This window comes from Callospermophilus lateralis, chromosome 15 (assembly GCF_048772815.1).
Source record: "Callospermophilus lateralis isolate mCalLat2 chromosome 15, mCalLat2.hap1, whole genome shotgun sequence".
NCBI lineage: Eukaryota > Metazoa > Chordata > Mammalia > Rodentia > Sciuridae > Callospermophilus > Callospermophilus lateralis.
The window spans coordinates 35,442,236-35,469,037 of record NC_135319.1 but is presented as its reverse complement, the minus strand read 5'-3'; the positions used below and the strand labels follow the sequence as shown (position 1 = coordinate 35,469,037).

General features: G+C 40.7%; 1 protein-coding gene across 2 annotated transcripts in view; it reads right to left on the bottom strand.

Annotated features, from left to right (window-relative positions):
• Positions 1 to 1,202: 1,202 nt before the first annotated feature.
• The window catches only part of Arid5b (AT-rich interaction domain 5B), a 175,883-nt gene continuing 150,283 nt past the window's right edge, over positions 1,203 to 26,802 (bottom strand). Inside the window, exons 8-10 of one of the 2 annotated variants that reach the window (XM_076834529.1) lie at positions 23,391 to 23,488; positions 7,810 to 8,008; positions 1,203 to 4,027 (exon numbers count right to left, since the gene is read on the bottom strand). In XM_076834529.1, the coding sequence (XP_076690644.1) occupies positions 1,841 to 4,027; positions 7,810 to 8,008; positions 23,391 to 23,488 (2,484 nt within the window). In that variant the 3' untranslated portion in view covers positions 1,203 to 1,840. The remainder of the gene's footprint in view (positions 4,028 to 7,809; positions 8,009 to 23,390; positions 23,489 to 26,802) is intronic. The other variant, XM_076834530.1, reaches the window with a different exon arrangement.

Sequence of the window (26,802 nt, the reverse complement as noted above, 5' to 3'; positions counted from 1 at the left end):
ATGATCTCAGAGGTAAAAGACTTGGTTAACTATGGTCCTAAAGTCTACTGGTAGTGTTGGGGGCAGGGGACAGTGGGCTGGGGGTTCATCAAAGCAGTCTGCAACAGGGCTGGATGGGAATGGGAAAGAAGATCCACTCTCTACCGATCAACTCTTCACACACTGCGAAAATGCATCCACCTTGATGTTGTATCTCAGGAGCCAATGGAACAAAGTGGCCAGAATGACAAGAGGCATTCTCCACACCTTTTGACTGCTTGAACAGCTCAACCACTAATTTCCAACAATAAAATAAATGATCAAGTTGCCAGGCAGTTAAAAAACACGGCACAGAGCATGTTAAGTGTGCACAAACACACAAAACTCACATCCCATCCATCCAAAGAGGATGACTTTCTTTTGAAACAGGTAATCCAGCATGGCAAATATCCTCAAAGATAGACCCTGGGAGAATCTTCTTGGGGATGACAAGAAACCAACTGATGAAAAGCAGTGTGAGTTGCTACCGTAACTCCATGGGCCAAGGCCCAGAGAAGCTGTGTGGTGGCCAGGCCTTCCGCTGCTCCTCTGCTGAAGGCTCAAGCTCCACCCTCTCCCCAACCCCCTTTCCCAGACCCTTTAAAGGGAGCAGTGCCAACACCAATATAAGTCATTCTGGCTTCTGTTTTAATTTTTGAAATTCCTAAAATATCTGTGCAGCCCACAAATATGTCCTCTAGATTCTGTTGTTATTCAGCAGCTTGCTGCCAGTGAGGTTTTTGTTTTTTATGATTCCTCTGGTATGTAGGACAGTTTCACAGCCTAGATAAGGTAAGTACAATGCTCAATATTTTCACATCACCCAATACTTCAAAGCAAAGCATTTGGCCGGGCAAGCAGTGTATAAGCTCGAAATTCAACTATGCCATTTATGAGGAACAAACTCCATAAGTTGTGGATCTGCAAAGGAACGTTCTCTGCACTGTGGTGTGCTCGACTGGGTCTTTTTTCATTTGTTCCACTAGAATCAGTTGCTTCAATATGTAAACAATAACTTTACCACCCAAAGCTGCTCAAAATGATAAGATGTGGAAAAATTACAAACACACATCAACAACAAGGACAGTCAGTCAGCCTTAAAACAAAAACGAAAAAACAAAAGACCTGCAAACAAAAGCAAAACTGTTTAATTAAAAAAAAAAAAAAAAATATATATATATATATATATATATATATATATATATATAGGGACAAGAAGGAACCGGGAGAAAATGGAACTACCTGTATATAAATTAGGTGAGCAAACAGTGATACGGGTAGTTTTAAGAAGCAAATATATACAGTCAATTTAACAGTGTTTACTTCTCTGGATTGTTTAATAGTGTCAAAATGAAAGATCTACTGAAGTTTCACTATACATTGCATTGATTGAACGTTGGAGAGTTTTTTTGAAAAAAAGGGGCATTCCTTGGCTATTTGTGCCAGTCTCTCTTGCCCCTTTCTTTGAAAAGCCTGCCCCCATTTTTGCCCAGATTGTTTCCCAATCATCCAAACTCAGATGGGGTCCTCTAAGTTCTTCCTGGATATACATCAATCCCTTCGCAAGACCCATCAGCAAAGTGAATGATCTGGAGGCGCCGGGGGCATGCGCATTGCAAGGGGATCAAGACCGACCAGCCAAGGCTGGGGTTGTCCCAGAAAAATCAGGCCTGTTCACCTCCCTCTCGGCCTCTATGGCTGGGACGAATCGTACCCCCATATTAGAAGGAATACTGACTTCTAACTCTATAAGCCATCACCCCTGGGTAGGGAGTGAACCTCTGATAGCCACGCCATTTGGGGATGCTAGGCAGAGCCGGGCTTACAGTTTTGTACTGGGGTGTACGGACGACAGCTGGGAAGATGGAAAGGCAGCTTGAGGATTTATAGCAGCTAAAGGGTAAATGCTGTTGTGCAAAAGGTCCCCGTACGAACTTCCTACAGGTGTGGCCGCAGCCAAGTGTCTGTACAGCTGCTGAGAATTTGTCGGTGATGTAAAAATTCCCCTCTGCATCACCAGCGAGTGGAAAGCCAGGGGCTGCATGAGTGGAGAAAGCACAGTTTGGTTTTTCAAGTACTGCAGAGAATGAGAATACCCAGCTGGGAGCCTGGAGTTGAGGCCCGAGTTACACAGGCTCCCAGAATACAAACCTGGGAAGATAGGGGAGGAGAGGGGAAGCTTGTGGCCCTCAGATCCGCCCCCGGAATGCCCACCACCACCATAGGCTGCCTTGCCTCCTTCACTTTCCGGCTCAGAGGCCTTCTCTTTCCCAGAGACCTCCTTGGACGGGTCCAGGGGAGACACTGCCCGGGCCTTTTTCCCAGCAATCACAAGGTCCAAATCCTCCAGGCTGCGCTTTATGGGACGTGCTGCACCAATGTTCTGGGGGCTCATTTTCCGGTGCAGGATAGGATGGACCATGCCTTCCATCTTTCTGAAATTCTCCAGTCTCACGTGGTGAGGTTTCCCCGATCTCGAAAGTGACTCTGGGTACTTTTTAGGGGCAGACATGGTCATGGGCGATACCCGACAGGCTTTGGGGTGGCAGTCTCGACTCTGGCTGCTGACGACCTGGAACTGGGAGATACCTTTGTTCTCCTGCGGCCCTGTGGCTGAGTGGGCCAGGCCCAGGACCTTGCCGGTTGGTTTATGTGGGTTCTTGGGAAGGCTTAGATCCGTTGGTTGATCATCCGTAGGGACTTCGGCGGTGGCCAACTTTTCTGAGGCCAACTTTTTGTCTTGCAGATGCAAAGATGCGAGATAATTCACATGGAGCTTGTCTTGATGTTTGTGGGAAGGGAAAGAACTGTTTTCCGATTCCCTGTACATGTCCCTAGAAGGATACTTGGATGTCTGTTCATTATGAAGATGGTGTTCGGTGTGTCGATAGAGGCTATGGAGATGTGGGGATGAGTAGAAATCGGCCAGGAAGCTGGGCATGTGGGAATGGGGGAGTGCCCTCTTCTCTAAGATTTTATCCTTGCCCTCCTGAATTTCTTGCTTCAGGACATAGGAGTCAGCCAAGGAGTTCAGGTGATGCTTGGAGAAGCTGCAGCGGTGGGCATCTGATCGACTCAGCTTGTCATGCTTAAAAATGTCATTGATGCTCTTTCTGTCCTCCGAGGGCTTGCTTTTGAAACTCTGGACGTGCTGAATCACTGATGGCCGGCTGACCGCCATGTGGTCGGCGCTCTGACTGTGGTGGGCCTGGGACAAGCCAGAACACAAATCATCCCTGGCTATCAATTTCTTTTTGCTGATCAAAGGGGGTGGGGAGCCATAGGGGTAGCTGCTGGAGAGGCTGGCTCCACTCACTTGGGACAAAAGCTTTTTCTTGGCCAGTGGGGACATGATGCCCGGGTTGCCCCTAGAGTAGAGCAGGGGTGTGTAATTAAGTCCATGGTTCTCATTCATGGGTCCAGTCAGGTCTTTGTCCTTGAACATGTCAAATGACTGGACCACAAGGACCTTGGGGGTCTGCTTTAGTGCATTGTGGATATCGTCACTGCCCAGCTGGTCCACCTTCACAGTGCAGTTGGCGATGTAATCAGCCATGGCGGGTAGTTTGTCATCCTCGATCTCATTCTGGTTTGCCAGTGGTGGCTGAGTAGGGGGGAAGCTGGCAAAAGATGCTTCTTGGAGGTCACTGTCAGGGCTCTCTGTAAAACAGCAGGGTTTGGATTCTTGCTTTGAGTCCCCCAGGACATTAGGAGAGGTGAGGGACTGCTTGCCAGCCCCAGGGATTGGGACCGGATCCCTTTCAGGAGCCATGGGTGTGCTCGGGAGCGGAGCTGCCGGTCCCTTCTCTCCCACCTCCTCGGCCTCTTTCTCACTGTTGGAACCTTGGTCCGTTTCATTGTCGTTTTCTGGGTCTGTTCTGGATGCCAGGGACCTTGCTGTAAAATCCTGGTACCCTTCCGCTTTTTTCTTCAAGTCAGCTGCCGGGAGAGGCTCTGTGATGCTTTTCTGGTTTAAAGTCTCTTGTTCTTTCTCTTGCTCTGATGAAACCTGATAAAAATATTTCAAAAGACAAGTCAGAAGAAAACCAAATACACTGACACGTTTTGCTACGAAATAAAATGCTACACACAGTAGTTTTTCTTGAAAACAGGCTTGTCAATCAGCTCACCGCGTTTCGGTAAGGTTTTATTACTCCCCAATCATGGCTCTAAACAAAGAAATCTAAATTACAGAAACATTAGGGGAAATATGCATATTCACTTCATTCCCTCATGAGACACCTATCAAAATAGCAAAGTGTTATGTACTGATGGTATACAATCACATCACTCCTTGATTCTAATATATAGTTTAATTCTAAGGTTGTCTTCTTGTCAAATCAGTCAATTATCCAAATGGGTTTTAAATTACATGTTGTGTTTTATGACACTTCTGAGAAAAGATTTTTTAAGCATCTCTCTTTCAAATATCCAACCAACTCCACGTCAACAACAACAAACGTACTCTTCGCCTTTCTTTGGAGAGCGAATCCCTTCCTAATGTGTTCACTATGATGCATTGGAAATTAGTGGGGCTTGAGTGTCAATAATTTCCACTCTGTGACATGTGGCAGGCAGATAATGCTAAAATATTGAAGAAGTATGCAGACACCAAGGTAGTCTGTCCACCTGAGGGACAGAGAATGTTCTAAGTCCTTCTGGGCTTCAGCAAACAATATTTCTATCACAGCCAAAAAACGAAATTGCGAGGATTTATGCGCTGAGTGCCACCACACATATAGCTCTTCTGTTCACTACAATAAATTAAAGTCAATCCGATGGATGTTTTTTATGTGTCTCTATTCACAGAAGTTGTGGGCACCATTTAACCCATTTATTGTATTATATAGCTATGTAAGCTTTGACCTTAAAAGATCATTTTAACTTTTCATCTGTGACCCAGCTGACTGACAAATCTTTTCAAAACTGCTGTCATTCTGCCCTTCCATGTCTTAATGAAGGAGTCACAAAACAGTTGTGTTGGTTGGTTCCCCCCTTCCCCTGCCCCAATCTCATCCCTAGAACTTTGCCCTTTCTTAAGGGAAGAAATGCCAACCACATTAGCATCTTTGAGTCAAGACTGAAAATTCTGGTACAGGGATACATAGGAACAAAACTTTTAAGGGATCACACCCATTTCATAGACATCTCTCCTCAAATCCCCCTAAAAATATTTCTGCTTTCTAGGGTTGTGTTATATAACTAAGTGCCTTTGCTTATCCCCTCCCTTTCTTTCACTAATAGCTGCTTTTTTTCAGTACAAATATCATTACTTGTTCTACATTAGTAATCAACATTGGTCTCTTGAGCTTATGCATTGCATGAAAATACAGAAAAATGAGTAAAGGCAAATGCAAAAGGCAAATTGCATTTAATTGTTACTTTCTGATGGGACTATAGTTTGAAGTGGGGCTCTGGGGAATACTCAGTCACACTGAAGTTTCTATAACCTAGGCCTTCAGTTCTATTGGAATCTCATCCCTCTGGCTATAAAGGAGGTTTAGAATGTGTGAAAGCTAGGCTGAAAAAAGCAGAAGGCCCTTTTCCTAAGATTTTATGATCTGCTTTAGTATGTTGAATGCTAAATGATACCTTCCCTGAAGTAGCTTGCAATTCAATTACCTGAAGATTGGGGATCTCACTAGAAGAGGTTTATCACCCCTCCCATCTCCACAGAATGTAGTGCTTTACATAAAAGAAAAAGAAAAAAAAAACCCAAAATGAAAAAAAAATTGAATCCAATTGAATTCAATGAGAAGAAATATAATTCAATAATGTGGGTTTATGTTAGAGGTGGGGAGTGATTCTGACTATAAGCCCAATTTTGAAGAGGGTGGAAAATTCCGTGTTGTTTAGAGAACCTCACAGGACAACCCTGTGACACTCTAGACACAGATAAGTCCTGAAGAGCACAGCTGGGGCCTGTAGGAAACAAGGAGCCTAACAGCTTTCAGGGTTTCTTTGGACTCTGGGGAGAAGGCTGCGCTCTTGGGAATGATCATCTGCCCGGCTGACAGGCTCAGTGCGGGGGCTGAGGATCCTCCCACAACTCACAAACCAACTGTTTCAAACTTCACCCCCCAAATGGAGCCATTCAAAGGTCAGCGGGCCCCTTGGTCCTCAGTTTGTCCCCTGGTGCTCTGGCAGCACTGTACATATGGTATCTAATAGAATTCACTGATCCGAAACCCTATAATAAATCACCAGGCCAACAGGATAAAGGAAGAATGGAATGTAAGCCTTAACTTGGAATTTCCTTGCTTTTGGCCATTTGTGTTGCAAATTTGCAGATGTTTAAAAGTCTGCATCATCTTTTTTCCCCCCTTCCTTTTAAATTTACTAGAGCTTAAGATAATTATGAAACTTAAAAAATAAGAACAAAACCAAAATTTCTCCTCTTGGTATTAATAGTTTCTTCATACAGAGGAATCATTTGGATAAGTTAATATCAATATGAAGTTGAGAGAGAGAGAGAGAGAGAGAGAGAGCAAGGGAGCATGTTTTAAACTGGAGTTTAATTAGGGAGTCTCTTATGTGTTCATTATAAACCTGATTTTTAGAGGGTGTTTAATATCAGCATCAAAATTCCCTCAGGGGTTGAATTCTAGAACATGCTGTCTCCAAATGTGGCTGCTAAGTTTTGTTTTTAAATTTTTTTTTTAATGGGCAGTGGATTTTTTTTGTTATTATTATTATTCATGTTGAAACAGAGCCCAGACCAGCCTCCATGGCTGGCTGTATTTTGACAGTAATGGTTTCTACCAAAGAGCAATGGTTGGGGTCTGTGGGTGCCGCAGTCTCTGGCTGGGCACAAGATCACGAGCCACTCAAACAGGAACAAACTTTATTTGAAAGAACCGCCAATAACACGTCCACCCGGGAAGCTTCCCGATCCACCCACGCGGCGTTCTGCCGGTTCCTTCCCGGAACTCTAGCGCAAGCGCCTCCCCGGAATTCCCTCCTACTGCACTTTCCCAACCAATGGGAACTCTCCAGGAGTCCCGCAGCAGGAGTCCGGTATCCATATGAATGTAATTTTTAACATAATCATATCATCTCAATGGCTAGCTGGCATCACCTTTCAATCAAAAATGCCATGCATCATATTAATTGGCTGTGGTTCCCAGCATGTGGGTAGCCAGGACTTGTTTTAAAAGGTTAAGAAACTACCTGTTAATATGAGGAACCATTTCAAAAATTCCCCTATAAATAATAGGTACTTAAGATATTGCTAAAGTGGTCCCCACCCAGGGCTGTTGCATAGAGGTCCATTACAATGGAGACCCACAGCTTCTAGAGTTTCAGCAGAGTCCTGCTGAGTCAGAGCAGTCATTTCACTGCCATCCTCCTTAGACTGACCACACCCCCCAACACCCCCCCCCCCAACAAAGCTGCACCCACCACCCAGATTAACTGACTGTGAGATGGGGGAAGCATTGTTTCACTATGGAATCCCTGGGTTTCAGAAAGTGCTGCAGCCCTGACTCCTTCCATCTCAAAATCTGAGCATTTGTTCCGTTTTCTGCAGGATGCTCTCATCTTTCTAGATTCTAGACTTAGCATATCTCATTCCATACTGTGCACTGCATCTCATCTCCCCAACAAACAAAAGAGCCTTCAAGAACTGGACAACTATGGTGGGCAGGGAGTGGGACTGTGAAGCTTAGGTGTGAGACTTCTCAGTCTAGCCATGCACTCTGCAGGAACACAGCTATGGATTCAGAGTTCCAGAAGATGTAGGGTCAGGACATTGTCTCACAGGTGGCACTCTTGTGAAGCACAGTGACTCACCTCCGCTGCATCCTGGGGCTTTGGGGCATTCTCTTTTTCTTTTTTGCTCTTAGGTATTTCATGTTTGATGCGCTTGGCTCCTGATACTTTTGTTTTATTTTCATTTTCCTGTGCACTGTTCTCCTGTTTTCGAGGTTTGATTGGAGGCAAGGGCTTATCTTCCTCTCCTTTAATAAACCTTTCATATGGCAGGATTAATCTACAAGAAAAGCAGAAGAGATGATAAATCAGTTGACCAACTCCAGCAGTCTCCATGCTGTGGGTTTTTTTTTTTTCTTTTTCTCAGTACAGTAGTCCCTTTGCACAGGACTTGGTCTAAATCCCCACAGAAGCAAACCATCCTAATTTATGAACTAGGTTCAGTAAGCGATTACCCATCATAACTAATAATACAATAGGACAATTATTATAATGATTACTGTAATAAAGGTTATATGAATATGGTCCCTCTCTCTTGAATGAGTCAAGACAAATATTATTTTTGGACTGTGGTTGACCTTGGGCAACTGCAACCACAGAAAGCAAAAGCACCACGGATAAGAGAAGACTACTGTACAAACAACTTGTTAAATTATTGCCAGCGACCCAGATGCATTCTAGAAACTTCCAGAGCTTAGGGGTGAAAGTCTCTACTTGGCCATTTAAATATTCCTCTGCAAGACAGACATCCTCCTTGGATTTTGTGAGTCTAGATACCCAAGATACCAAATGGATACATTCAAGGTTGACAACATCCTCATTATAGCCCATGGCACTTGGCTACATGCCAACAACACCACAACAGTAATGATAGTTTCTGTTAATTTTTCAGTCCATCACTGTTCATTGAGCACCTATTATGCCAGGCAGTGCTCTAGATGCTGAGATACAGCAGTGATTCAAATACCCAAAGCCTCTGACCTCATGAAGGGACTAGTATGTGCCAAGTACGTTATGCAGATCATTTCACATACTCTCCCCCACATCCCTATGGAGTCTTATTCTTCTTAGCAAATGAGACAACTGAGATCCAAAATGGCTAAATAATTTGCATAAGACACTTGTTAGAGCTAGAATTTGAACCTGGCCATACCTATCTCCAGAGCTTTTATTTTTATCCACCTTAAAATGCAGACCTGACACCTAGGATGAAAAGGTCAAGGGCAGGCAGGATCAGTGTGGCTGAGATGCAGCCTTTTCCTGCAGCTCTGGGGAGGCAGGTAATGCCAACCTGAAGAGGTCTGTTTGGGGGTGCCAAGTCCAAGAGGGCCCCAGAGAGAAGGAACCAGACCAACCACTCGAGCCACAAAAATCAGAGGGCTGAAAAATTCAAGCATTTTAATTATATAACTTTTTAAACAAAGTGCATAAAATTGCTCTAAAAAGAGAAACATCAAACAGCTCTGGTTTTAATCTGTTTTCCCTTTGCGACGCAGCTCTTGATCTGAACGGGAAAAGAGCTGATGTAATTAAAAGGCACGGATTGCATTACAATCTCAGTTTCAACTTCAGTGATTAAAGTTTTTATAATGTATTTGGTATGATTAATGACTCACTGTGGGATTAATACAAGACCCAGCCTTAAAAATATGAACTTTAATACAGCAAACATAATTTGTTTTAAATAAGACAAGTTGACTCAATGAAGAAAATGTACTTGGCTTATAAACAACCAAAATCTGTTCAAATATTGGGAATCCTAATTATTTTTACACTAAGACACCCAGGCAAAATCTTTGGATATTTGTTTGCTATTCTAAAACTGCTTTCTAACTACATAATTTAGATCTCAGCTACTTAAACATACACAACTGTTCGGGTTTGAAATTAACGGGGCTGGGGGGGTGGACATTTGGGAACATAATATATCATTCTTTAAAAGCAAACCAAGTCAATGGTGGGAAAATCAAATCCCAATTTATAATATATCTGAAACCAAATTCATTTACTGAGCATGCTCGGACAAGGTATGTGCAAGGAGGCGTGAATAATACCTCCGAGCCCTCCATCTGGCAGTGGGCCAGCCATGAAGATCAACACAGCCCATGGGGAATAGTTATCTTCAGATCCCATTACAAACTGAGTTTAAACATGTTACAGCTGCTAAAACTGGAAACTGCTCCCTCTATGTGGACTTACTAAAATAATATATGGCTGCCAAATACCTGCTTCCCACTGTAATATTACAGTTAATGTTTATATAATAAAAAGCATAACTAAGCAGACACGAGAAAAAAAAGCAATCTTGTTCATACTTGAATTTATTCTGTCTCATCTGCAAAGTCCTCAACATCCCCCCCCTCCCACAATTCCTTTTATCTGAGTAATTCTGCCAGGGACTTTATCCCTTTCAATATCAGCAGGTTAGGGATTGTCCGGGAACAAGATGCACTGAATATTTTAAATTGGAAAAATATTTTAAATTAATTTTAATAAAAACATATTTTATTGTGGGGACAGATAGGTTTGTTTTACTTTTGTTTTGTTGCCATGGGAACGCAAGGAGCTTGGAAGCCTGGGTATTCCATTTGCTGGTACTACCCTTCCCCCAGCTTCATTCTCTAATTGAGATGGTGACACCATGAGGGACCCTCTTTCCTGAGAAGAATTACAGCATTACCTCTGAGTGTGGGGAGGGGGTTGAGGGGTAGCAGAGACCTGGGGTGGGGGAGACACCCAGTGGGTCCCAAAGGACCCCTTGCCCTGAGTTCTGACAGTCTTGGGCCAACTCAGCTCTCTAGATGGGTGCTAAGGAGACTTTAATTTCCTTTTACAATTTTTGCAAGTTCATGAGGCAGGGCAACATTTTCATTTCATTTCTCTTTTCTTTTTTTTTTTTTCCTGTCTTTTTTTTTTTTTCCCCTCTCCCCTTCACTCAACCAGCAGCTGGCGGGCCGACAGCAGTAAAAAATACATTTCACTTTGCTGGTCAAAGGCCTAAAGCCAGAAGCAGGAAATCTGGAATTAAATGTTTCTTGTATCTGGAAAGAGGCATGACTAAGGTAAAACTGAATCCAAACACAAGCTCTGCCTGTTCAAGGCTTCCAAAGGAAAGTGTGTGTGTGTGTGTGTGTGTGTGTGTGTGTGTGTGTACACACACACACACAAAGGTCAATTGAATTTTTTTCCCCTTCTAAATCATTGAAAGATAATTATAGTGGTGGGGAGGTGGGGGGTAAAAAGGCTCCCAGAATAAAACAAGAAAGGCAGCAGTTAAAAGGAAACAAGTAAAAATATGACCAGCTAAGCTCTGAGGAGCAGGGCATGTTCTCCCATAGCACAGAAACAATCGCTGCTTCAGAGAGTGATTTCCGTTTGGTACGATTTTCACTGAATGTTTTTTCAGTTATCCTGTCATGGTACAACACAATTACCCCACAGGATATGATCTTATCATTTGATTATTAGAAGTTTTTACAGTACAAGAGGACGAAAGCTATTATAGGTTTCTGAACATTTAAACGTTCAACGTACATGGGGTAGTATTAAAAACAGGTTTGCCAATATAAGGTCAACATTGCCCAATGCAGGAAGCTGCGTAGGTTTGTATTATATAAAGAATTCGGCATAATGCAACCTGCCTGCGCCTTGCAGATTATTATTCCTCAAATATTTGTAGTACAACAAAGATTTAATCAGTTTCTAAACTGTGCAGATAAAAGCAAAAATGCACCCAGTCCCCAAGAATTCATTATACAGGAGAAATATTTTCAATGGGCTGCATCTCTTAAAAACGGGGGCTGGATTTTAGGTGGGTGTCAGTAATGGGGAAGAGAAGTAATATACTCATTAGTAAATCAGAAACACCCTCCCTCCATCTAGTCTGGGGATTGAAAGCTGGGCGCATAAATGGGTCTTTATTTTTATCCAGATTTCACATTTCAGATTAGTAAAATGCTTATTTATGATGCCATTAATGGATCTGAAATAGGTAAGCCATCATGTATTAAAAAATAACATCTTTTCATAGGCATAAGATTTGTAGCAGCATGAGATTTTATTTTTCCCTAGGAATATTACAAGAATAACATTTTCTACCCCAAAGCAGAAACAGTAGGGGAGCCTTTTGCTATCACAGAGATTCTTATTAAATTCAGTCACTGTGAAAAGCAAGATTTTTTTCTCCTTCTCATTCTTTCTCCTCCTCTTCTTTTTTATTTTAAATAAAGAAGACTTAAAATCAACCCAAGTTAAAATTAACAAATCAATGGCATTATAACCTTGATTTATTAGTGTCTGAGCCAGTAAATTATCATCATACAAGAAATTGCTGGTTTGAAAAGATTTCGGCTTTGCTAAATCTCAAGTTAAATAATGGTGCTCGGTATACTAGGGTTTTAGATTTGCCTCATCTGATATTATAAAAAATTCAATACATTTCTCTACAGCAGAAGTCAGGGGTCAGCAAATCTATTACTGTAATGTAAGTAATCTGGCAACCTGCCAACTCCTTCTCCCTTTTATTATTTTTTTAAACACCAAGGCAGATAATTTTATATTTACAAAGTCTAAAATCCTCCAGGGCCTTGCCTCTCTTTCTCAACAAAAAGCAGCAGCCTGACATTAGAGAAATGTATATCACACATGTCCTCATCATTTGCATTTCATACAAAAGAAGAAAAGACCCTTCATCTTTATTAGGCAACATTCCTCTCCCCTCCCCACAAACAGAGGAAAAATAATGTCAAATCTCATCTGAACGAGTAACCACTAATGTCTCCCATATTGATTAATGCTTGCATGGAATGACTGAACTTTTGGGCCAAAACATTTAGCAAACAGTGCTTAAGAGAAGAAATGAGAATCCATCTATTTATAGAGCTCTGAAAAATGATATTATAATAATGTCTGGAACTGATTCAATTCAGAGAGTGGGGGAAAAGAAGTAGGAAATCTTGAGGGTTATATTTGAATCTCAACTCACCCATTACTTCAGAGGCACTTTCATGGTATTAAATCAATGAAAAATTCTAGGTCTAGATATTTGCTAGTATTCTTGGAGCAGAATATTTAAGAGGCAGAAGGAAATATAGTTAGTGTGCATGTCAGGTCAAAAATGTTACTACTATTCTTATACTATTAGGTGTTTTTTTGTGTGTGTGGCAGTAGAAAAGAAATGACATATTGGTTCCACTGGGGCTTCGGACCTGATCTGATCCCAAATGGACTCATTACACCTCTGAGTTGATTTCAGGGTTGATAAATTCTAAGGCTTGGCCAGACGTTTCCCTTCGCAGCCAGAAATTGAAAATATAACTTCACAGTGAACTGAGGGAAGCAATTTTTCACCAAATATGGAGCCAATAGAAGGTATATTTTTCCTTTCTGAAGATGAAGTACATGCACTTGTTAAGGTTCCAAAGAGCATAGCTATCACCTCTCAAGGTGCTAGACCATGACTATAAAAATGGTAGAACATTTGGGGAGTAGGGAGCCCAACATACATAAATGAGCTACGTAGATATCCACAGGAATAAGAATGTTTTCTCAGTGGGCACAACACTAGTGGAGGGGAACACAATAGCAATTGTGCCACTTTGTTCCTGTTTTTGATAAGGTAAGCTCCATTGGAGAAAGGTGGGGGCTCCTGATAAAGATCTCTATTTTATGGTATGAATTTTGGTGGAGAAGATAAAAATTATGTGTGGTGTGTAAGGAATGCAATATCAGAAATCAAGAGAGCTATGAAAGAGGCCTCCAGTTGCACCTTTCAATAGACAAGAATGTGAACTGAAAGCTTTGCACATCAAACCATGGAATGAGACGCCATCTTGACAGGCAGGATGCCAAGAAGGAGCCTTTGTCGGGATGCACCTGAGCCAAGAAAATGGTGGGAGAATGTAACATGGATTCTGTGGGAAGGACTTAGCTTGCCCAAAAGCTACCAAGAGCAAATCTTACTGTGCTTTATAAAAATGAAGTATAAATGGTATCATTTGTATTCTATGCTAAGACACCAAAAAGGTATGGGGGTCCATTATCACTAAGAACAAAACATGGCCACTTGTCAGAAAAACTCTCTTCCCTGGGAAAATAATCTGTTCACCAGGGGCTTCATTACCTACTCTATGGCAGAAATTGAACAAGAAAACTTTTGGAAGGTTTTAATACTCTCCACTTTCCCCTGGAAGTGATGAGTTTTTTTCTTAAGCTCACTGTTAAAAATTTTGACACTCTCTTTATGGTCTTGGAGTGACTATGACCCTAAGTGAAGAGAAGAGTGAAAGGTACATGATGCTAGGACCCAGAAATATTGTGGCTTGCCTCCTATCAAGGTGTGACAGTGTGGGAGAGAGAGCTCAAGGTTGAGCATTCTCCTGAACTGGAATTATGAACTGGAATGACTTTAGGGAAGTAGGTTAGAGGCAAGGTGGGAGGGTAGAGAGAGAAACCTCAGGTTATTCTTATATACTAATTGGCATTATAATATTAATAGCACCCACCATATATTAAGTTCCTATTAATACCAGGCACTTTGTGTGCCTTTAATATTAATGCTTACAAAAAGAGATAACCTCAGGTATGTTATCTTCATTGTATGGGTGACAAAACTGAGGTTCAGAAACTAAATGGTGAAGTGCAGAGACAATGGCACACAGCCCTTAAGTCTCCAAGTACAGATCTGCCTGCCTCTGTTAGTGCATTCATCTCAGCAGTGGAGATGTGCATGTTCATACATTGCCTGAGAAGTGTCAACATACAGGAGGTACTAAATGATCCATGCACAGGTTAAATGAATTTCAAGTTCCTAAAGATTGCCTAAGAAAGCAAGCAATTCCTTTTTCTCAGAGGCAAGAGACCTACAGAATACATGTGTAGCCATTCCAAAAAGGCCAACCTACTACATCAGAAGTAGCACATGGCTAGAACACTGGACACACTATGTCTCTTATAATGTATCACAATAACTCCTAAAGAGATACTACTTAGTTGGATCAGGTCCATATTTAATACTGAGTAAGGGAAACTCAAGAATCATATGCTCCACGAATTCTGGCCTCTAGGACTCAATCTTACCATGTCTGAGTTCCCAAGATCTCCCCAGTAGAGCTCTTCAGGAGATTTGTTTCACTGAGGTCTCCTTTGCCACTTCTAAGGGTACCTAGATGCATGTTATCCCTGCCCCTCTGCCTTTCAAATGAAGGCCACATTGAAGAAAGCAGGGGAGGGCTTAAAGAAGCTGACTTTATGGCCCAGAGATTAAAATTCATGATTACAACAGAGAAAATGAACCATAAACAGCACCCAGCCCTCCACGGTGCCAGCTAGCCAAGATGGCAGCAATTACTCTTCTCAATGAGAAAACAATGACTAATGCAGAAAGGAGTTGCATGGATCCTTTCCAAGGGCAGATGAACAGTATTTTAAGAATAATAAATAAACATAACTATCATATTTTCAATGTCAAGCATATCCCACAAATAAAGGCAGGCAGTGTCCATGTGTAAAAATAGGCAATCGATGACTACATTTAAGTCCCAAGGCATGTAAGAAACCACTGGTTCCAGAGCTTCTGAAATGTTCACCAATTCCCCACAACACTTAGGATTTTGGCCAAACTTTGTAATAACTTGTACAAAAACAAAATGTTCCAAGAGGTTTTCAGTGGATGAGTTAAAGATATATTTTAATGGTAAACAATTACATTCTTCTGTCATCTGATACTCCCCCCCCCCCGTTTTTTTTTTTTTTTTTTTTGGAAACATGCTTTCTGAATTTTCAATAGTTCCTTTGTGAAGGCATCTGTTACTCACATAATTGAAAAGATGTTTGTGCAGTGGCATGCTTGAGAGTACAGTTATTTAATCTTAATGATAAAGCCCCGAGGACAGAAAATCATAAGTAGAAACCTCTTGTTATTTATCAAAAAGAAAAGGGGCTAAGACACCTAATCTATTCTCAAATTTAAATTCATGCTTGATGAAAACTATCAATAAAACATAGGACCTGAAAAGTTTCTTAAGTACTATAGTTAGGTCCAAAGGCAGCAGGGAGGTAGGTTGAAAACAAAAATGAGACAATAAAGGAGCCTGACAAAGAAAAAACTGCTGTTTGGCAAGATTTTTTTTTTTTTTTTTTTAGGTCAAACAAAGAAACTTGCTGCAATTTTACAGCATGACATACACACTTGATTAGTTTGTGCCTGAGGGTGTTTTTACACTCAACAGTGTAAACTCCAACTTCTATTAATTACAACTCGCATTTAGAGGCGAATTTTAAGAATTTTTAAATAGAGAATTTTTTTTTTTTTTCCAAAGGCTGTTGTTTATTTTTTTTAAAACAGAAACCAGTTTTTCTACTCCAGGGCCTGGCTGGGGTTTTGTTTTTCTTTTTCAAAGTTTCTTGAAATATCCAGGCATTGGAAAGTTATCAGAGCATTTTAGGCATGCTGAGTGATATGGAGTGTGAGGCTCTTCTGTATGAAATTACCTGACTATCCTTTGGGGAGAAATTCTTTACAGATGATAAGAAAATGCTACTCAGTGGAGGGTATGTTGATCTGGTTCAGGTCCCCTGTGAGAAGCAGCTTGTTGGGGTATGGACAGCAGCTGCACAGCCTGGGGCCACCTAACTCCGAGCCACTTGAATTTGACTTCCTGGGCGGCTGTCTATTGATAAGGGCCAGCAGGTTTTCTGCTGGTTCAAGGAAAAGGAACCAAGCACCTGGTGGCAGTGTTGCAGAAGAGGAACAAGAGAGAAGCCACTGGCTAGGACTTCCCTCAACAAGACAGTTGGGAAGGAGGTGTACAAGGCCATAGACTGGTCAACACCACCCCACTGGCCCACAGGGCAAGAGAGTTAACGAACATCAAGAAGACAGACCGCACTGCCTGCCTTTAGAAGTTCAAGCCTTAGAAATCTCCTGAGTGCCCCTCCCACTACCACATTTCCTACCTCTTTACAAATATTTTCTAGTGGGAACCTCCCTTTTGGTTTGGATTTAATTTAGTTCATTCAATCCCTCTCTCCTGATGTGTTTGTTCATGGTGCTTCACTGGGTGCATTAGAGAAATTTCAAGGAAGGCCCTTCCCAGCTGCTTCTTTATGGTCCTTGAAATCTGCAACTGAGTTATTTTAGGCAACCTGTGATGATCTATCCTATTTTCTCATTCTATCTTTTCAAGATCCAGTTCAGATTCTAGATCCTCCAGGAAGACTTTTCTTATTTCAGTTGTAAATTCTTTCTTCCTTCCTGGATCTCTATTGAACCTGTTGTTTGTATCCATTACATAACTGGTTTTTTTAACCAGTTAACTCTTGGATGCACATATGGTCTATAAGTCAGATCTTGTGATAAGTTAGAAAAATCAGGAGTCACAGTAACTTTGAGTTCTAATGATCTGGCAGTGGGGATAGCTGGGAGTGCCATATTGAGGATGCTAAGGCTGAACCTGGGCTCATGGGAAGCAACATCATGTTCCCTTATCAATCTCTGCCATGAGTGTGGTAGCATGGGCTTCTCCTCATTGTTTGCTAGTCCCATTCTCAACTCTCTAGTTCTTATATTCTCATTATCCCTGACTCTGCTTTTCATATGGTCGATGTTCAAAAAAACACCAACTGGCTCTTGAGGACAGTAGCAAAGGAAAAAAATGGCAGTTAAACAAATGGAAAAATCCATCCTACTCAAGAAAAAGAAAGAGGAGGCCAAAAGGAGAGGCTTCTTAACCAATTTCAAATCCAATCTTAGGCTTTGCTGATAGACTGATACAGTTCCCATCCCAAGAAGTATTATGTCACATCTGGAGTAGCTTTGGGTATTCTGAGTGACACAAATTGGAGCCATCTATATGAGAGCAAGCCAAGCTGGGGAAGTACCATAAATTGTGCTCTGAGACTTGACTGAATGGAATAAGAACACTTGGAATGAGAAGAGAACTTTGCCAAGCGTCTGGAAGCCCATCACTGAGAAAAGGGAGCACACAACAGATTGGCCCCAAAAGGCAAGGCAGGGTCAATGGGAAGCCACAGTAGGCTCCGTGTGTGGAAGAGTGGAAACAAAGCACCTTCCACTGTGCCACTTCCTCCTCAGTCTCCCACATCAGGTGCTTAGCAGAGTCTGCAGAGCCTAGGGCCAAGCACAGTTCATTCCTATGCAGCTTAGCAAACTGTGGACTATATTCTGCCCAAGGGAATGGTTGGTTTATTTTATGTAAAAAAAAAAATTTCAGGAATACTGGAGCCAATATTTGTAAAGTCACATGACTTCACTTACAAATGATCCTGAAAAGATGGACGGTCAGGAAGTACAGAGATTACATCTGACTACGGCAATGGTGTTGGCTTCTCCCACTGGGCCTCTCTGGCCCAGGCTGTGAAGGTGCTTTTCTTTCAAATAATCTTCTGCTATTCTACCTTGCCTCTGCTCACATCTATGCCCTCTGCCCTGGTAAGCATCTGAGTTTGCGACCATGGCGTGGAACAGTGCTTCTCCAATGATCAGAGAAGAATGATCTTCTAGATTTCCCATCTGATATTTTAAAAAATACCATAAAAATGAGTTACTAGAAGAATAAAATTTAAAAAGAGACATACAAGGCTCGGGAGGCTGAGACAGGAGGATCACAAGTTCAAAGCCAGACTCAGCAAAAGTGAGGCACTAAGCAATTCAGTGAGACCATGTCTCTAAATAAAATACAAAGTAGGGCTGGGGATGTAGCTCAGTGTCTGAGTGCCCCCAAGTTCAATCCCCAATAGCCATCCCTCCCAAAAATAAAGCCACACAAAACACAAGCCCCGGTTTTTAATTACATTCAACAGACATAAAATCATTCTGGTAAATTTCGGGAAAACTGTTATCAAAGCTTATTTGCAGTTGTGCTTACTATTGTCTTTATGGACTAGTAGCAAGCAATTCATGGATGGGCTAGAAAACCTCATTTGAGTAGCAGTGGTCTTAGCAGGGTAGGTACTAAGGGAACTTTCAAATGTAAAATTCTGAGGTCCTGACTGGGACTTTCTCAATTCTGTATTTATTAGCTTCAAGGGTGTCAAAATGAGCAAGAACTCATGGAATTGTGTCCCGAACATGAACAGAACTGTAATTCACCTTGACTTCCTTTGGCCTACTGCCATGGCATGATTAGCTGAGTTCCTTAGAAACTGATAGATTTTTGGTCTTTATTCTAAAGTACATGCTCATCTTACTCAGAGCATGAAGCCTCCCCTACTCTGCCTACCACCTTTAGCAAAAACAAGGCGGACCCTCCAGCTGTCTGTCACTTGGTTTCTGCCCAAGTGCATCTGGCTAGGGCACAACTCACCCCAAGACACTAAGAAGGAAGCTGCGTCAGCCATGCAGTGTGACAGTCTTGTCCAAGAAATGCTTATGGGAAAAGCAGAAGGTTAGAATTTGAAATTGGGCATTACGTATGCAAGAAGATGAAGCGTAATTGCTCATTTCCCTCACAAACAAATACATTTGTTTATGATTTTGATTTTCTAAATACTCAGAAAAGCACATCACAGAGTACTTTTGCCTTAATGCTCCTTTTAAAATCCCTAATAACTACTTCATGTGCTCTACAGAAACAGACCATGTAATTTATTCAGGAAAATTAAAACCAGTAATCTGGTATTCTGTGTAAAGATTTTTTTCCCCCTGCTTGTGCTTCAAAAACATTTAAAAGAAAAAGAGAGAGGGAGAGAAAGAAAGAAATCTGCATGTGAAAACAAAGCCTTTAAAGTGCATTACCATTCCAGAAAAATCAAGCTAAAATTCCATAAATGTAGCCATTTTCCTTTTGGTTTCCTTTACTGATAAAATGATTTGGGACATCTTAGGTAAAGAGTTGGACAAAAAGAAAATGTTCCGCTTAGCAGGGATCTGTGCCTAGGAGGATGTGGGCATTTTTCTTTGCGCTATAATCTATAGTAACTTTATCTATAAATCCTGAGCAAGAAATGTCCAGAATAACCACATTTCATAAGCTTTGCTGAGTTTGAGACATCTACATAGCAACAGCCTTTCGATGGGAACACATTAATGCTTTTTATATTGGTAATCATCTGTAACATGAGCAATTAAGTACAGTACTAATGGACTATGGCCAGGAGCCTGGTACTAATATTAAAAACTGACAGAGATGAATAGGTTTGGAAGCAAAACCAGGCTGACAAAGACATTTTTATGAAGTGCTTGGACCTATTTGATTTAAACCAATCAGAGGCAAGTTTGGACGAGTCGGGCCTTCAGCGACAATGATGCATTCACAGGCATTGTACCATTTCTGCTGTGCCTTAAATAAAAACACCCATTGATTCTTTTCAACAGCCCGCACTTTCATTATTACACTCATTAATAAACCAAAAGTGCCCAACTAATATACAAGTAACATTTACTGAGGAACTGGTTACTTTTTTCTTGTAGTAAAATGAAAACATTTACTGGAATCATGAACCACACTGCATGAAAAATACATCAGTGGATAATGCATAGTAGTTCACTCGCTCCTTTCTCATCTTCTAGGAAAGCAAAGCTGGTGGGAGGGGACTAGGTAAAGGAGCAAGTCTCCATAATAGGAAGGAAAAGAAGGAGAAACCAGCAGGTAGGGATTCCAATCATTCTGAGATGGTTTTGGAAGGCTGTAAGAATTTCAAAGGGCATCTCCAGATTAGACATGTGCCTGCAAAGTCCTGACCCTTCTCAAGGAGCCTTCATAAAAACAGTGGCCCTTCACCAATCTAGTCATCTCTGTTTTATCTGTGTTTGTGCAGCCTGTGACTAGCGAGAATGATGAAATCCACCCTCATCATGCAGCATTAGCCATGAGTATAGTCATTTCTTTGATCTGTCTCTGTACAGATCTGAGTCTCCTCTGCCTTGCTCTGGTAGAATAAAATAAATAGAAGATGCCCCAGCTTCTTAGCCCCACCATAACATGTAGGATTATGGGTGATTGCTTAAAGATGTTGGTTGGTTCAAGAATGAGCATGGTACTGCAAATGCAGTCTGAATTTTTGAAAAATAAATCAATGATCTTCAAATATTGGCGGTTGGCTATTATTAATTAGTAATTATTTATAGTACCCCCCCCTTGCATCTGATTACAAGATCACAAAAGAAATGTAGAAAAAACACTAAGAGCTTGCTAATTGCCTGAAGAGCTGTGCAGAGCTGTCCCTGTTGAGGTTTCAACTTGGAAATTGGATTATTGTCTCTCAATTATAAGTTCACCGTGCTGTACTCTACTAGGTTATATTTGGAGAGGAACTTTTAAATGCCATCTCCCTTTTGTCAGCTGTCTTCCTGTGATGGTTCTGCAAATAGGGGGCTCTGGGATACATGAGGAAGGGATCAGGGACCCCTTTCTTTCTTTTTTGCTTGCTTTTCATATTAGCACCATACCAACAGTGTTTCACATCAACACCAGCTTAAGAAATTCCATATGGTAAGTTCTCCTTATTGAAAATCTAGAGTGGTTTCTATTTTTCTTCCTGCACCCTGACTGATACACTGACCATACAAATTCTAGATTTGGAAAAATAACATGGCTCTTCAAAAACTTTAATCCAGTGGGAAACAAACCTTTATAAATTATCCAGTCTGACCCTAAGAATAATGAAAAGAATTTTTTTTAAAACCCTGATAATGCTTGGTAAGGGTTAGAGTTTGTGGTATGTCTACTAGAATTTTCTAATTTGACTGATTGAAGGTTTTGGGAAATCTGCTACTTCAAGAAGAGGTAAATCATGAATCAAAGTGCATCACCTTCAAAAGAAAATATCTTGACATTTCATTTAAGACTGGGGTTATTTTTAGACATAATTTCTCAAGTGAATTACACACACACACACACACACACACACACACACACACACACCACTATTGGATTCAATCCTTCTCTCTATCCCAAACATTATGTACTAATTTTCCAACCATGTGATGTTTTGTAATTCATTGGATTAGTGTGTGCACTCTTCAACTACACTGAGATAGCTTACAGCTTTTTCTAGTTTCATTTGTAATTTGGTCCTTTAAGTTTAATGGTTCAGGTGTTGGGGACATTTGCACATGAAGGAAAGGGACATTCACTCTCAGAAGTGAAGCTATATTTGAAAGCACAGACAATATTTCTAACAAAAATGATATAATTAAAACTTTGATTCACAAGTCAAAACCAAGTAGACTATAGTATCCTTGGATGTTATTTATAGAACAGACACCTGAAGAGATATGGTGCATTAGAGGTGTACCTTTTATGTACAATGAGGATGTGCAGGGCTTTTGTATTAAATACTGAGAGAAATAATATATTTTAAAAATCGATGCATTATATTGAAAAACAACACTATGAAGAGCAGCCATTTTAAAGTCTACTGTCAATTTTTTAAAATCCTTCTGGATTCTAACATTGCCAAGGCAAGCTCTTGGGAATACTTTGTGGAAAATTTTCATGAGGTACTAAACCCAACTCAATTTACTTCGATTATTCCTACAAAAGCATTCTAACTTTTGTTGAATGGCCATACTAAAAGAGGCTCTAGGACAAATTCAGTACAGATGAAAGTACAACTGAACTTAAAGGAAACATGACTAAGAACTGGTGTGTTAAATGGCATCGCCTGAGAATGCCCATATATAATCCAAAAGTGAATATCGCTGATATTCTATTCAAACTGGACTGAAGTGGGAATTGTAACCAACTCTAAGAAGAACATCCAGTAAATTTAGTAGCTGCTTTATCTTTCAAAATAGCAAGTGAAATGATCTGTTTATTCAGATTTAGATTGCATGCATAGCCACTATTAAAACACACACACACACACACACACACACACACACACACACACACACTTCTACTTGATCTCCCAAGGTCTGAATTTGAAACCAGGTTGTTCACTCCATCAATGCACTTCTTCTGGGAAGTGCCAATTTTAAGAAAATTGGTACAAAATAAATCAATGAAGCTTGAAGCACAGAACAGGATAATGCACAAATTTGCAAACCCGCCATCAACATTGTAGGTAACCCAGTCCTAACGCAAAGGGGAAAGACTCTTGCAGACACAACCTACAGGAGGCTACTAACTCCTGCATTGCTTCCTGGTTGCATTATCACCACCCTTCTGAAACAGGCAGAAATTGTTAGAAAACTAAGCTGCATGGAATTTGGCAAGAAGATTTCTTGGGTCAAAGGCAAAACCATAGAAGAAAAAAAAAATGCTAAGATGGGAAAAAAACAACAGACCTTCTCTGAGACCAGTGCAGTTATCCTAAGAACACTTACTTTTTAATGTTAATTCAGTTACATAGCAACATCATAGTAACATTGCAGATTTTTTTTTCCAGAAGTGCAAATATTTCATGGTAAATGACCCCCCAGAAACATCTTGAGTAATCTATGCTTGTAAAGGGAGAAGAAGGCATTGCCAGACAGGTGGTCACAGGATAAAACCAAACTAAAAGAATATCTCATTTTAACTCCAGAGAAAGCCACGTTCTCTAAAAATCAAAGGGCAAGATGCAAAGAAAATGCCGTAGGGATATTTACTGTTTCCTAAAAGGTCCTTTAGACTTCCTCTGTCTTATCTTTGACCAGAGCTTCTTCCAATGAACACACTTTTAGTTTCGCAAAGACTTTCCAAGAAATGGTTCCTTACCTTTCATAATGTCTGCGGGTGCAAGTGGCGGCGCTGGTGCTCCCAGGATTACCACCTAATTCATCATAAATATGTTTCCACTGACGGCGGGCTGTTATCTGAAAAAATGGCAATGAGAAATTCAATCTAGCACCATCGGCGAGTCACAGTGCCAGGCTTCAATACATATGTAACAGTCAGAATAGAACAGACTGTTCTGGAAACCCAGAAACAGAGAAGTCCAAGTGAATATATGGGGAGACTTGTGGTTTTATAGCAAGATCTCACTTTACAATAAAAATGGCTCTATATTTTTGCCACCCACGTGCATTTTCATCTAAGGCATCTCCCTGGCTATTCATGTAGTTGTTTGTTCCCCTCCTGTGATAAATCATCAAAATAAAGTCACATTTCCACTAAACTTTATCTTAGTTCATCAGCTTAAATGAATCAAAATTAATACTGATTGCCTAAGGCTGGTGAAGGCGGGTGGCCAGGTTCACAGGTTAAAAAAAGAAAGGATTTTTTTTTTTTACTAAACATGCTTTTGTATCTTCTGATTTTTGAACCATGTGATATGCTACCTACTTTAAAATATAAATGAAATGACTACGTAGATTAAATAAAATGATCAAATCGGTTGAGGAATTTACAGTCATCTCAGGCTATATTTTTTATGCCAGCTCTTCTAACCACCAAAACAAAACCAAAATCTGAAACTGTATATGTCACAAGCTGTTTATTTTTATTCACTTAGGTCAGGAGTATGGGATATTGATCAAATCCTATGTAAACTAACATATTCCAAAGTTAGAATGCTCACTATGTGTATTATTGAGTTGGGTGAATAAAACAAACAGCTTGAAATATACTGATACACTGAACTGCACACTGTGGTCTTCTTTTTTTTCTCTGAATTTTACTTTTGTACATAAATTAAGATTTTAACAAAATAACAGATGCAAGATCTGGCAAATGATTATTTTGGGGAAACCACGTCACTTACTACATCCAAGCAAGTCTAGTGTTTCCTTGAAACTAGGAAGACAGGGCAAGTTTTGAGGTCCTAGTTGAACATTTCAAAACAGGATTACAGGAAAACTGTGCTACTGGACTATGTAGGGGACAGATGCAAAGGTGCCAGTGGCATTTAGTACAATCAGGACAGGAGTTTTTTTTTTTTTTTTTTTTTTGAAAAATACCCATGGAGTTATCAGCACCAGCAGAGTTCACCAAGGGGCAAAAGGCAGCAGTGGGGCTGGAGGAATCTCAATTTGCAACTGGGACTCTGTAATTGCAGTTGAAGGAGAGGAATGGGGAGATGTTACAGGGTAAATAATACCTTTTCCATTTCAAATAAAAAAGAACCCTTTTATTTCCATAATCTCTTCTCAACAGATCCAAGCAGGATCTCAAAGACAAGGTTAGTTTTGCATTCTTCAATTTCCCAAAAAGCATTCTCAAACCCAATTTGTTCCAACTGTTCTCATTAAATAGAACCCTATCTGACATCTATTAGCACAGACAACTGAAAATAAAATCCTCCATATTTATGGTTTAGTTAATTGGTTTCAAATCCCCTTTAAAACACCTAATATACATATTTTGAAAATCATTATATACTGAATTATAATCTCCCTCCAATCTTTCAATGATACAATCTTGGGCTGACCTATTCTAGGGTCATCTATCAAGGAAGAAGATGATCTCCTCCCAGGTGTTTACACTATCCCTCAAAGCCCTTAGAATACTGGGATCCCTTGAAATACACCTCCAACATCCCATCCCTCACAAGAGGTATGAGGGCCAGGAAAGCACAGCAGGGCCAGAGAGCAGCCTAGGTGTGTCTGTGTCCCTGCAATCACCTGAGAAGAAACCTTCACTTCATTCTTATATTTCTTGTATACAGAACTTTATATGGTGTAAAAGATTCTTGCTTTCTATCATTTAATCTTCTCCTAGCCTATGAGACAGGTTATTGGAATCTCCTTCACAGATAAAGAAGATGAGACTCAGGGCTTGCATAACTTGCCCAAGGACACACAGCAGCACAGTGGCAAAATCCAGACTCCTATGGTTGCTTGTCTCATAGTCCCAAGAGAAGACTTAAATTTATTTCTAAAACATCAAAGAAGCCTCACCAGAATGACCTGATGAACAGCCCACTCTTGTGGTAATGTGGTAACGCAGGACTCTGGGGCCTTTTCCATACAATGCAACAGATGACTATGGAAAACACAACTTTCACTATCGGTTCCCAACATTTAGAGCTTTTGGTTTTCCTCTGTGGGGAAATACCGCTAACAGGTCAGCAAGAGTCAAAAGGTGCACTGTCAACTATGAAGACAAACTATGGTTCCTTCTACTGTGACTAATTATGTCTCCAGTTAGGATAAGAGGGTCTGTATTATGATCACTGAGACCCAGAGAAGTTCCAATTATATGAAAATCTTTCCACTTGCCCATTCATTCATTCATCGACAATTTACCAAATATCTTCCATTTTTTAGGTCTTATGTTAGTAGTTGGGTGCAATAATGAAAAACAGATCCGACACTGGAGGCGACTACATTCTAGTTGGGAATACCCAAAACAAACTAAGGAATATACAAACAAAATAACACAGGTCGTGAAAAAGATGACAAACAAGAGAACCCACTCCTAATAGGGACATTTAATGCGTGCACACTGGCCTTGTCTCCCTCCCACAATATACCATTTAGACAAGGAATTACCCTAACAAACTCTTGCTATCATAAAAATGAAAAGCCTGCTTTAAGAATAAATAATGAATTATTGAAAGGGAGAAAAGGAGACCTCACGCTAAGTTTGAAAACATGGCAGCTTGAAGTGGCACTGTGTGTTAATAAGCCATGTTGAGCCAGCTCGGAATCTATGTTAGCCCCCTGGCTAACAGGTTCTGGTGTTTCAATACAGTTTTTATGAGGGAGGCTTCATCTGGAGTGAAGACAGGGCTAAACCTTGGAGAAAGTGGTCTTTCTGCTCACTGCATTCCAGTGGACAGCCTACGTGAATCAGACCATTTTGAGATATTTTCTTTCCACAGCAAAGTCATAAAATGTGCCCTTCCCAACAGCTAAATGCTTTTTAAGCACACAGTTCTCTTGAGCACACCGATCTTTTTTTTTTTTTTCCTTTTTGTGTCTCCCAGTGTACTCTATATTCAAGCAATGACCATGGTCTCTAAAGTAAGAAATGTCTAAACTCCTTCCACTGTCCGAACCCACCAGGGATCTCAAAAACCAATAAGGAGAGGGGAAAGGGCAGGAGACTCTCCTGACCCATCCCTTAACCTCCCATAAATCTTCCATCGACCATAACACGTTTTAGCTATGCCTAATTATGAATTTGCTTGGGGTTTTTATTCTGTTGTCCAATGTCTTCTCTGGGGGTGCATTAGCTTTAAAAATCC